Source organism: Diorhabda carinulata, chromosome 3 (assembly GCF_026250575.1).
Source record: "Diorhabda carinulata isolate Delta chromosome 3, icDioCari1.1, whole genome shotgun sequence".
Taxonomy (NCBI): Eukaryota; Metazoa; Arthropoda; class Insecta; order Coleoptera; family Chrysomelidae; genus Diorhabda; species Diorhabda carinulata.
Window position 1 is genome coordinate 10,911,276 of NC_079462.1, and position 14,025 is coordinate 10,925,300.

Here is a 14,025-nt window from a genome sequence, read left to right on the forward strand (position 1 = left end):
GTTTAATCTGAAAAGACTAACTTATTTGTAAGATTAGCGTCAGCCTCTGCCTTTTGCATTATGGTTTCATAAAATTCCTTTCTTGGTTCATGATCACTTCTTAATACGAATGTATCCTGCATTGACATCTTTTTGTAGTTCAGTGTACCAAGAATTTTCTACAAAACTTTTGCATAACATCCAAAGATTTTTCATCATTAGTTGTGGTCTTTGGTCGATCAGTGATGTTTTATTGGTTTCAGTTTCCCCGAAAGATAAACATATATAAGAGAGGCAAATAAGACCCAGTGGATGAGAGTGGTAAAGTAGTAAAAAAATACTGCAAACGGAAAAAAAAGTCAGCGAGAATATTGAAATAATAGTAATTGACCAAACCAAGAAATTATTTACGTGGCTGAATCCTACTAGTGTCAATCTTATCTAGCTCCGGTGGCAAAGAAATTTTGTTCATCACAAAATTATATTTATTATGTCATATAAAAAAAGAAGAAATAAAAATGGTTCAAAGGAGCAACTTTAATGAAAATATGTCTGGTGATAAAGTTCGATTTTTCTAGACAACCAATTGATAAGTAAGAGGTTGTAAAGTAAAGTCGCGAGAGAAAAGATTTCACTTTGAATAAGTCGACTAAGTGGATTAAAAGTTGTAAATCTAAACATAAATATATAATGAATTGAAGATCATGAAGAAAATAACCCAATCAGTGTCGAAAAAACGGCAATGACCTTATACTCGCGAAGAATAGGTATAGTTCTTCCAATATCAATCACAGAAGACAGTTATGCGAGGAACAATTAATATTTCATAAATACGTACGGCACTCATACCAAATTAAGGAATGAAAAATAATGTTTACTCTCCGTATAAAATTCGGTAAACATCTAACAAGCCGTCGTCCACGTGGACTCATCATCTCAACTGTTTACCAATGAATACATCGAATCGTAAACATAAATGCATTTCTATTGGCTAAAGCTCTTGGAAGGCGTATGTACACGATTTCTTTGAAATATTCCTGCTAGACAGTCTGCGATAATCAGTGACGTGGCTAGGTGCGATTTATTTAATTCATAAATTTCTTTAAATATATAAAAAAATTGCGTTCTTCAGACCATGGGTGAATAAAGAAAATGGATTTAATAATAAAGATTTGAATGTACAAACACATCAAGTTATTTGAAATATATTCGAATGTTTAGAAAGGAAAATATTCAGCAATCTGATAATGCAATCATAATAAGAATTGCTGAGTTAACTAGAGTAAATGAATTTTCCATTTATCCAGTAGTCACGAAAGAGATTGCTATGGATCATTCACAGAACCGAAAACCATGTAAAGAAAAACTAAAATCAGTTGATAAAGCTACTCAAGATTTTATACGTAGGACAATTTATAATTTATATAAGGAGAACAGGGTTGCGACATTATCCAGATTATCCAGATTACAATTGTACCAGTTTAGAACCATTGCGTCAAGTTTTGTCTGCATGTGGTTTTAAACTCAGAAAATTGAATAAACGGATGGCAATAACCGATTCGTCAAGGATAGTTCAATGGCGACAAGATTATTTGCGTTAGATAAAAGACTACAGAAGTTCTAATAGATGAGTGGTGTGCAAAAAGGGCTCACTTCACGTCTAGTACCCTGTTTAAACCAAACTCCCTCACAAGCAGGTACATTTTACACGTCTATTCACGTTTTATAATTTAATATTCGGTTGTAGCAATTTAACGATGTATAATAATGATTTTTTTCTAAGTTCTAAATAGGACAACAATTAAGTGCATCTGTGTAAATAACGGCGTATAATGCCGTTCAATTTATAATGATTCGATTGCCTATTAAGGAATACTTTGTCGCATAAGATGTACGTATTTTCAAAAATATCTATAAAAATAATAAATTTATAAAATGAGGTATCTACGCCTATGGTAGATCAAACAAAATTGTCGGCAAGAGTTTTAATAATCTGCAATTGATATTGAAAGAACTATAATTCACTTTACCTGTATGAAAAACCGTATGAGAAATAAGATAATGAAGGGATTTCTCGATTGCTAGTTATCATATAAGTCATCAACTTGATTGGTTGTTCCATTTTCTTTACAATAAACTCGAACAATCCAATAGTTAATATGAATAATTCTGTACATAACACATTTTTATATCCTTGCTTGTCTAATATTCATTTCTTCTCTTGTTTGCTCTACTTCTTCCGATTATTTTCGCGTCGTTCAATAAAACTCTCATATCAAACTTGTTTGAAATCTATGATTATCATATTGAATGGAATTTCATCATTATATCTGAAATTTGGATTTAATTTATAGTAAACCGTAAACGGGCGAATAAGAGAATTCAAATTCAAATAATGTAATTGACAAAACTATCTAGGTTTGTTGACATAGAAGTATTATATTAATGCACTTACCGCAAACTCTATACAAAGAAATATTTTTATGTCCTCTTTTGAAAGTATTTTTCTCAGTTCCTTCTACTTGAATAATAATAATGAGCTGATTCTAAAATCAGATACGGCCATTAAGTGCAATAATAATCCGTAATAATATAAAAGAAGTACATTTTTTAAAATGTAATATGAACCTTTCTAATTATAGGGTACGATGAGTACGGGCTCTTCAAGTAGAAATTGTGAAAAACATTTTAATTTTAATGAAATGACCTGAATAGATCACTTCACAATGACATTCTATTTTAAATAGGAATCGAAATATCAATAACTCAAAGAGATATTGGTATATTGGCTAGTCCATTACTGAAACTTTAAAAACAATTTCTCCTGCATATTAGTGCGCGAAACTAAAAGAAGAAGAGCAGTAGGTGACCAGGATATTTTTCTCGACTCCTTTAATATTTGTTTACTGATCAAGGCAAATACTGAATACAGTGGAAATCATTATTACTAAAAAAGTTAACATTGAGAAACTGTACATGTAGTTTATTGTTCTAACAATAATAGATTCAGAAAATTCATTATCTTATTTAAAGGAACGTTGAGTGTGCAAATATGATTTATCAAATAATTTGACTGTTAATATCACATGAAAGCAGTAATGGAAATTTTGAAAACAATTGATCGGACTGTCTAATCGAAACTAATCCCAGTGTACTCGTATGATACTGAAGATCTAAGATCGAAAAGGGTTCGCCCTCTTGCCTATTAGTATAACATGGTGCTAAATGAGAAAAATTGGAGAAATAAGCTAATAACATACTTTGAAAAATGGAGGCAAAGGACGTTTTTTGTTAAGTCATCTTAGTAAATACAATCAATATTAATGATAAAATTGGTAATTTTTTATATATTCAAATGAATTGATAAGCTTATATGTTATGCTATACGAGGTATGTCCCAAAATTATCGATTTACCGTACATAACATCTCAACCAAAATCTGTACGATATGGACAACAGTATGTTCTTACGAACTGCTTAATTACGGAGTGAACTTGATAAATCATGGAAGGCTTTCCAAACAATAATTCACACAAAAATTCCGAGATCTTTGTAGTTTTATTTATTATACATTAACATGAAACGTTACTTTGACATAATACTTATTTGATAGTACCTACTATAAAATTTTCCTAATTTGGAATGCATCAAGTGAATTCTCAAGGCCAAAACAAATTGGACTATTGTCTGTTGGAAAAAATGATCTTGAATATTAAAATTTTTTCATATTCTACTAAATATAAGGCACATATAAGGTCAAAACTTCCACGGTCTGGACTATGAAATTGACAATAACTTATCAAACTTATTCTTCTCAATTTGTTTTCACAACCTGAAATTTTCAATACGAGGGCTGCTAGTTGAGTTAATCGGCACATTCTATTGTTCTAATCCACGTCAAAAGTCAAAGAAAAATGTTTCTTCCATTTTTTGACCAAGATGAACGTTTCAAGTATTTGTAAACAACTCAAATAGCACTTATTAAAACTTTATGAGGGCAATGTCAGATTTTTGATATTCACATCAGTGTTGCCAATGTCAAAAATGCTACAAAACACATAAAATAGGAAAAAAAGGACTCTAAAAATATGAAAGTATACAGAATGTTCTATTTGACAAATTAAATTTTAGTTGTTTCTGTCAATGTTGATGTAGTGCTGTTTTGACTATATGATGTTCATATTGTTGATTGTGAAAATATCTTTTTTTATTAATGAAGTGAATAACAAACTTAATTTCAAACAAGAACCTCAAATTTATTCATTAATCTCTCTAAAAAACATAAGTGAATTCTAGGACAACCTCATTTATTGATGAATACAAAGATAATTGTGTAAAAATTGGAAAACATAATTGTTGATAAAATGATGTAAGGATATATTATTTGTAGGTTTTCTTTCAAAAATATTTAGCATGACTGTCTTATTATATTGGCCTCGGTCTCTTATTCAATGCTGTATGCGGCGTCCGACTTGAGAGAAAATGTCCGATCGACATCTCAACGCCAGGCACGGCGTCAGCGGTCAATACATCTCATACGGCAACGACGACGTCTCGTTCACAACAGTAGTCGACAAACAATGTTAGCGTATAGTCGTGTGATATCAAACGGATATAAATTCGACACTTTTGGCGGCGCTTGTGTTACTTGAATAGGAGTCACAAGACGACCGCATACGAAGACAACTCAAAGCAACAGGGGCACCGACTCTTTACGAAGAGGAAGAAAGAAGGATGTTTACAGATTCGGATGATGAAACATTTAAAAGACAACAATAATATAATTAATAAATATTTTCGTGTGAATCAAGAACAAATCAAACATATCGTAGACGTTGTACGGGAATATATAATAAAACTGCCATCAAAAAGGTATGCTGAGCCCCTAAAGAAAAAGTTGCTTCTCAGTTTTATTGTATAACGTGAAATAACATTGGACTGATTCAATCAATAGTTCGTCTTCTTCTTATGGCAGCTTGTCATGGTGCAAGACAACGTGGAAGAAATTGCATATGCAAGTCTAAATATTTCATAGATGAATATTGCACGTCGTTTGACATTATGCAAATCTCTTGTCATTGTATCATGGTGGCCCCTAACCAAAATTCCATTAGTTCACAAATTCCGAACATGAAAATAAGAGAGCTAAGTGAAATGAATAAGAAAAAGTTGCTCAATGAATAACTTGCACTAATTATATTTATTGTTATCTTGCTTTTGGAGTCTGATGGACAGGTTGGTTGTCACGACGAAAGTAACTAAACTTCTCCCTAGAATTACAACTTGCACGCAAACAAAACGGTACCAAATCTATAATGTTACAAATGCGAGATTTTGCATGAAGTAATCAGCTGAACTTCATCTGTGCATGCTTCTGATCAAGAAATATTGCGTTTTGGGTTGCATTGCACATTGCTTCATGTCAAGCTGCAATTATTGAATTTCGACATTTTGTGCTGACGCGAGATCCGACGTTTAAGCTGCAATGATTTGAAATAACGAGACGTGCAAAGCGTTTGAATGGCGCTTACGGTGTTCACGCACCAACTTCAGCGTGTGAAAGAGACCACAACAGTACATTTCTATAGTAAGCATCGCGACGCGGCGTAAGGCGTGTCGCTGTACGCGGCCGACGGCGTTTATAGGAGACCATAGCCATAGTAAATGTAACAATAATGTTAAATGGTTATTAGCAGAGTAATACATACTTTTTGAGAGTACTTGCCTGTATATTATTATATGCAGGTACTATAAAGAATACTTGGAAGAAAAAAAAGCAAAGTCCACAAAATGCCTTAAATATATTATAGAACTGTATTATATCAATAGATAGAAGTTAAATTGCTTTGTCTTTTAAATTATTATTTGATAAATTATGGAACCGAAGTGGATATAAATTTTTTTAAATAGCATGCATTGAAAATTGTAATATGAAAATATTTGAAATATTCGAAAATTTTTTTAAACTACGCGTCCATTCTGATTTACATTTTTAACTTGTAAATATATTTTCAATATTTCGTGACATATTGAAAGTCTAAATATACTTCTCTAGTTTTTCTAATTTTAGTAATCAACAGCTCAATTTCAATTGGAATGATAAGCACAATTTCGGAGGTTTTCTATGAAATAATCCGTTCAAACTTTCTGTTTATTAGTTTTAGAAATTTAGTTTTATTGTATAGTTAAGAGAATATATCAGATCATTAGAACATTTCAATTGCTATCAATTTTTGTGTCCCACTTTCACTTGATCTGAAAATTTACTTTAAAAAAAGAGTCATTATATATTCTTTCTCTATAAATACATTTATGTATTTAATTATTTCATTGGCCGAATAAAAATTGAAGATCCATTGATAACTTATTATTTTATATGAGCTTAACATATTCCGAGGTGTAGTTTGTTGTTGTTGAATAAGTCTCATCTTACTACATCTCCACTTTCATGAAGAAGCTAAAAGACCGAAAAACATTGTCACCCCTTATCGAAAAACTCTCACTCCTCTGCCACGACTCCGATATAGAAGGTCATTAATTTTATTATTTTGGTGTTCATAATTTTAAGTGATCTGTTGATTGATATAAATACGCAAATTCTCAGTATCAATAACAAATTTTGATACAGACTTAAGTCAAGACGTCAATTTTTTATCAATTTCTAAAAAATTATTTAAGAAACCTAATTTTAAAATAGATCTGTAGAGAATTTTGAGCTGTACATAGTTTGCTCTAGCAATTTTTGTCGAATTCCTCGTAGTTTTCGAGTTTCAAAATATTTTTGAGGGTATAAACCCATAGTAATGTGAAAATTTTGTGTTCTACATTTTTTGTTAAGGCAGTTTTTTCGAATTCCTAAAAGTTTTCAAGTTCTAAAATCCGTGCCCGTGATTTTGTTAAGAATTGCTAGACTTATTCGGTATCCCAAAACTTCCCAGAATTCAGAAGATCAAAACCACCCAATTCAATTTAAGGTTTTACCTCAAAATCGCCTAATTTTCCTGTACTATAATCTATATTTTTTAAAGCTGTGAACTGTATTGGATTGAGAATGACTTCATATAATGCAGTCACGTTTAATTGATGTATTATTTTTATATTTTCAGAGATCAAAAGGAATTACAGAAGCCCAAAGCAACAAACGCTGCGGTTATTCGCTTTTACAAATATGTTCAAGCGGCTAGAGATGGTCAAGACCAAAAGGACTGCATCAGGCTTTATCCCACTTGTTCTGTGAATACAGAAATTTAATTTATCTGGTTTTGTTATATTCGTTGTTGAGAAGTTTAGATTGAATAAGATCATTTATATAAGTCGCTGTCATTGTGATAGGAACATTTTCAATGTGGACTTGTCCTACAAAACTTTATTAGTTGAGTGTAGTACTTTAGTTTATTAGTTGCTCAATTTTTAATGAATATACTCCACAAATTTAGGCTAGTAATAATATGTGTGCTAAAGAAATTGTGAAAACATATAATTTTCACTGGAATTGTGTGCATTTACCTTCAAAATTTCCACATCTAATTAACGTTTCAATAAACCTTGTGGTATATGGTAGGAAAATTTCGTTTCTCATCTATTTAATATATGTATTTTATCTAAATTCAGAACTATTGCTAGAACATTAAGTTTTAATACTCAAACGCTCAAGACATCAAGATGAATTATTTTGCATAATTTAGTAGAAATTTGCTGCAAACAATAATTCTATATCAAATAAGATTTGTGAAAAGTTTCATTATGAAAAGAAAAGGTAGATTTTAATATCAATTATCAAAACAGCGATAATAGTATCGTTTCGACACACAATATAAAAACTTATATAAGTTTAAAATTTGCTACTTGTAAATCTTCTAAGTCATTTGTGTTTAATTATTTATAACATGTTACGTACATATTTTACAATAGATTAAGAAGGTTTATATCACTTTTATGTCAATTACAAGAGCCGACTGTAACTAATATTAAGCTCTTGATGTCGACATGTCTTGTTAAGTTATATAGATCTATGGGTTATGGTTTCGGGAATAGAATCTAAAAAAAATAAGTTAATTAATTTAGTTTCTCGCAACTATTGACATTTTCGTTATATGTATTATTTGGGCTCAAACTTTTCTGTGAGTTTTACGATAATGGAACTGATATTAAAACGTTCATCTATAAACAACAAACAAAAACTGGAAACATTCGCGATGACTTTCTTGTGACTCAATAATGAGACAGCTACTTAAAGCATATTTCCTTTTATGATCAATCCTGTTGCAAGAAATTAATGTAAATACCTACCACCAACAATTATTCTTCTTTTAAGATACGAGTCATCGAAAATAAATTTTCAGAAATTACATTTTTAGAAGACCCAAAGTTTGTATTTTATTAAGTAGTTACTGCACTGTCATTATAAAATCCAGCAATTTGCAATTTTGGATGCTGTTATTTGTAAAAATAAAAGCTTTAGCAGGTAGTATTTAAATGTTCAAAATAATACTCATATTTTGCTCAAATAACAATTACAAAAATAATGAGAAAAGTAGTTCAGAGAATTTTTTTTAATAATGTCAAATTTTCAAACATTATGAGATTAGTGAAGGTTTCAAATTCATATACACAATCTATCATTAGAAGGGTATTATTTCTCTGAAATCTCTGATGATGGGACCTCCAAGATTATTCGAATGATATTTTTTACTATTATTCAATTTTGAGAATTCCTCAGCGATTATTGGATGACGATAAACTTCACAAGTAAAGGGTAATGAAATATTTTGTTTGAATAGTTTTAAGAAGCAAATTATGACTCTCTTTTGCTCAAGTTAATCCAACATTACTATAGGGTGAAATATTTTTGTCATTAGGGATTGTTGTCTTCAATATTTACTATCAAAAATGATAGTTTTCAGAAACTAAATATAGTAACCTGGATTTTAAACATACGAGGATATATTAAAAAATTCTTAGCCTACTATAGAACCCAACAAAATTTCAATGTCAAAATATTTATTACTCAACATATTCTCCTCTTAATTGGATACATTTATTACAGCGAACCTGCAACGTCTTTAGACCTTTCAAAAAAAAAAGAATTTGTTCTTGCTCTGCAAACCAGACCTCCACAGCTTTTATTACCTCTTCGTTGGAAGAACATTTACGACCTTTTACAACCTTTTTGTTTTAGCGTAATGAAACACTATATTTCTGAAATATATGTGTTGATTCTGTTTGATCCGACTAGTTTAGTCCTAAATTTTGATAAATAATTTACGAACTTACAAAATTGTGACTTTAACAAAAAAAATAGAAATAACGTGTTCAAAAAAAGGTTATTCTGTTGCTTACATCGTCATTCTAGGAAGATCTTCTATTGATTGGCCAGATTGCAGCAATTCATGATAGCAGTACCCTTCGTATACCATCAAATACTAAGGATTGTTTCCCTTCACGTCTATACGGACATAGCTACTGTTTGTAAAGCTCAGCCATGACATCTTTAATACATTATTTAAGGTACGTGATCCGAATCACATCATCGATAATTTTTTGTTTCAAAAATGAGTTTTGTTTCAGTCAGATCCTCACAGAAAACAAAGTTTATTCATACGAAACCCAAAAATTGATAGAATTATTTTGATAACCACTCACATTATAATTCAAAATTAAGTAGTGCTATGAAATTTGTCGTTTATGCTTCATAATTTCTTCTCATTTTTTAAATTTTTACTAGATCCAGAACGAAATCAAATGAAGCACATCTAAACTCTTGTTCAATTAATTACTTATCACCGTGAATAGTAGTATTTGTACCTAGAATTTTCTACTGGTGTGAGCTAGTAAACATCCTAGAACTGAAATCTATTATATAATAAATTCATGCTTCTATTGCTTTATTAACATATGTGTGTATTCATTTTTGGATCAAATTGATCAATTGTATTCCTCGTGTTTCTTGCAACAGGAAAAGCCCTTCAATAGAGGTTCGAAAATTGCCATTACTCGCACATCAACAATTTCTTATTATCTAAATTTAGTATTAAGTTCTTATTTGATAAAACTGAACAATATGAGAAAATTTAATCAATATCAACTAGTATATTTTTTACTTATGTGAAAACTATACCAAAATACTGAACTATTCCAACTAACTTCAGGGCTAATGTTAAATTTCATTTCTTAGACCAAGTTCTTGCATATATGTTCTCTTATAAATTAACAGAACATGTAACTTGCTGGATTACGAGAAATATTCAGGAAGTAAACTTCCTTATGTTTTCCCTTTTAAAGTAAACGTAATTAGCTGTATCTTTTGCGCTTGCACAAGAGATCTATGACGTATAAATCATAAGCTAGCAGAAAAATTCTAGCTTTGTCCCTTGTCCCAGTACCGTTGTAGCAATTGAGTTCTCCGGCTCCCTTGAGGTGTAAAATGCACAATTCATTGCACCAATTGAAATTTGTCGTCTGTGGGGAGAACATCAGGAGTATAGTGCGTCGCTGGTGTAGAAATTCTTCAAAGTGTCATAATGAAGACAGATCAAGTCTAGCCTTGTCCCAGTACCGTTGTAGCAGTGGAAGTGGAAGGTCGTAAAAAGGTCGAAGACACTTAAGAAAGTATTATACTTAATGCATTTGTTTAACCTAATTGTATCCATTCTCATCTCAATATATGAAAATATCATTTGATTATTTTGTTCTGATGTAGTAACCAAAGTAAACATCACTCTAGAATCTTCAGATACTTACCCTCTGAAAACTGCAGTAATTTTCAGCTTTATATTGATGTTACAGATACATTTGCTAGTTATAATTTATTTATAGTATTGTTTTAAGTTTATTTATCTAATTTATTTATTTATCTAGTTTTAAATCATTTATTTATTGAATTGAGAATATTTTTCAAATATTGTGATACCTAATTTTTAATAAAAACTGTTTGAAATAATGTGTTTTTCTCTCATTTTCTATCATTTGTTATCTTAATATTACTTTTATTAAATATACTGAATGGTGTATAGAGATAAGCAATAGTGATCTCAATTTCTCTATATTCACTATTTTTAGTTTCATTCTATTTGATCATCAATCTTGATGATACTAATATGTAAAATGATATAGACCATCTTTCATTAACAAGAAAATTTTTTTATTCCATATTAGGACCATTTGCAATTATATTTACATACTGATTGGCTTTATAGATCCCAATTTTGTCTGGAATTCTTCTTTAACTTATTTATACTTTGTCGAAGATACTCATTGTCACAATCGTAAACTTAATATCACTTTACAAAATCTGAGAATATCACTTTGAGAACTCATGGTGATTCAATCCTTTTAGTACCCATTTGAGATCAATTCTTTTGTTTGTGTTGTTGATCTAGTTTCCTTGGGAAAAAGTCAGAGAATCGAATAGACTTTTTGAGCATGTTTTTTACATGGAATTATGTTTTCTATTCAAAATTTATGTTGATGATGGTTATTAAAACATTAAAACTACTTTGTGAAAAACTACCACTACCGTACTCGACGAATGCCGAAATATTAAGAACCTCGTATACGTTTACAAACCGCTCTAATTACCAAAATCCTATTGTACTTAAAAGATATAAATAATCATATTTATGGTCGTTAGAGTCACTTCAATATAAAATAAAAATGAGTAATTTGATACGTTGATGGAACTTCAAGTATCTAAGGGACACTTGAAATCACTTAGAGCGGTCAGTCATTGAAGTAAGGTAGGTTAACTTATGATTCTCCACAGTCACATTAAAGGAGGGAAAAATAAGGGACACTTTGTATCATTTAACTAGATGACTAACAGATCCCAATGATTACCATTACAAGAGGTTGTATCTCTGTCTGGGTTACACTCGTGCAAAGTTACCTAGTTTTAAACAGGAAATTATTGTCAGAACACTCAGGATCAGTACACATTTTATATAAGATTTGAAGGAGACATATAGTTACTCAGTGCCACTAATAGCACAAACGTTTAAGAAAGAGGAAGAAAAAGTAGATACGTGGATGAAAACCTGAGAATGAAAATGAATATCGAAAAATGGAAAAGGATGGTAGATAAGCAAAAAGAGGAATTGGGGAATTGGGGACGATCTAATAATGAAAGAACAAAGAAAAGATAAAGTGACCACGTTTGAATACCTGTATGTCGTTTCCATAGAAGGTCGAGAAATAGATATAGTGGTAACGACCAGAGTAAGAAGAGACCATGAAATATACTATGCCCTAAATAAGGCAATATTCAGAAAAATGAAAATAAGCACAGACATAAAAATAATTGTAATTATAGAAAAGCTCAAACAGAAAACAAAACAATTTGTCCGGCCACGTAGAGTGCAAAACACCTCAAAACTTGATGAAAAAGAGACAGAAATACCAAAGGAAATAGAAAGGAAAATTTGGCTAGAACAAGAAGCACAGGAAGGGGGAAGAAATGGAAAAACAATTAGACAAATGACTGAAGTACCAAAGATCGGAAAAATGTGGAAAAATAGATAACAGGAGAGAGAAAGCTGAAATCCCAATACTCTGATGCTTGAAAGGTCATAAAGAGCTTTAGAAAAGAAGAATAAATGGAGGAAAAGGCCTAATATTATGTCAATGTCTACACTTAGTACTTGTATTTAATTTTAAGTAAACGATCAAATAATTGGTTATACATATTCTAGAGATTCTCTATGAAATGTTTCCACATTTCTCATGTCTTTGCTTCTAGGAAACACAAACAATATTTATTTATGTATTAAAAAGTAGTAATTTTGATATTTGAAAGACCTTACTCGACCTAACCAGAATACATTCCAGTAAATTTTTCATATAAAATTGTCACTTCGATTATTCGGCCTCTTTCCACATCTTTATTAATTTAAATTAGTTGTCTTATAGGAATTCTTTCACTATTGCCTCTTCTTTTTGAACATAAAATCGTGAGAGTTCAACAATATGTTTACCTATCTAATAAATGCACTAATGTCGCCATGTTTTCTGTTCTTTATGAATTACATACATCACTAATAAATTTTATACGGTTTTGGTTTTTTGTGATTTTGCTAAGGCCTTCGATAGTGTTATCATGAAATTCTGATTAACAAACTACACTATTATGGCGTCAGAGGGGTTCATTTAAAATGGTTTGTATATTATCTTGAATGTAGAAAACTATTGGTACAAGCTAATGGTAAAATTTCAAGTACATGACCAATTGGCAGTGGTGTACCTGAGGGCTCACTTTCAGATCCATTCCTTTTATTGGTATTCATTAATTATGTCACATACTTACGAATTAATGGTAAATTAACTTTATTGGCGGATGATACCAGTGTAAGCTATATATATATATATATATATATATATATATATATATATATATATATATATATATATATATATATATATATATATATATGTATGTATATGTATTCTGGAATACGTACAAGTGAGGGAAAAAACCAACCACCGAAAACGGATAAAATTTGATGTTGCAGCCGATTTTATTCAACGAACAGTGTATGACTTTCATGAAGCTAATTTAGTGCCAACATTGGAAATGATCTAAGGAAAACTGTACATACCAACACTCAACCAGAAATACAGTATGTTTTGATAAAACCTGGTTTGATACACATGAAGACGTAGTCAAATATCGCTGGGATGATGATTCTAAAAATTGCTCAAAGGAAAAACGTGTTATTATTCATGATGATTACAATAAAGATGGTTTTGTACTAAATACATTGCTTTCATCTATTATAAGCATTTTTCAATCCTAGGCTGATTACCACGAAAATAAGACCGCAAATGTTTCACCGATCAACTCCTATCAAACATTTCAGACATAGCCATTGTTATGAATAACGCATCTTATTATTCTCGAATATTGAATACAATTGCCAACACCAGTTTCAAAAGATATGTGATATAAAAATTTATTAAAAACAAGTACATTTTTAGTATTGCTTAGATATTATCAGAAAACAGAACGTTGCTGCAAATTATGGAAAGGTTTTGTAATTAATTTGTAATATGTTA

At 30.6% G+C, this 14,025-nt stretch overlaps 1 protein-coding gene across 1 annotated transcript in view; it reads left to right on the plus strand.

Moving 5' to 3' along the window:
• Window positions 1–7,720, plus strand: part of LOC130891500 (uncharacterized) — a 65,630-nt gene extending 57,910 nt beyond the window's left edge. Inside the window, exon 6 of the mRNA XM_057796296.1 lies at window positions 7,086–7,720. Within this exon, the coding sequence (XP_057652279.1) occupies window positions 7,086–7,230 (145 nt within the window). The 3' untranslated portion in view covers window positions 7,231–7,720. The remainder of the gene's footprint in view (window positions 1–7,085) is intronic.
• Window positions 7,721–14,025: the final 6,305 nt, after the last annotated feature.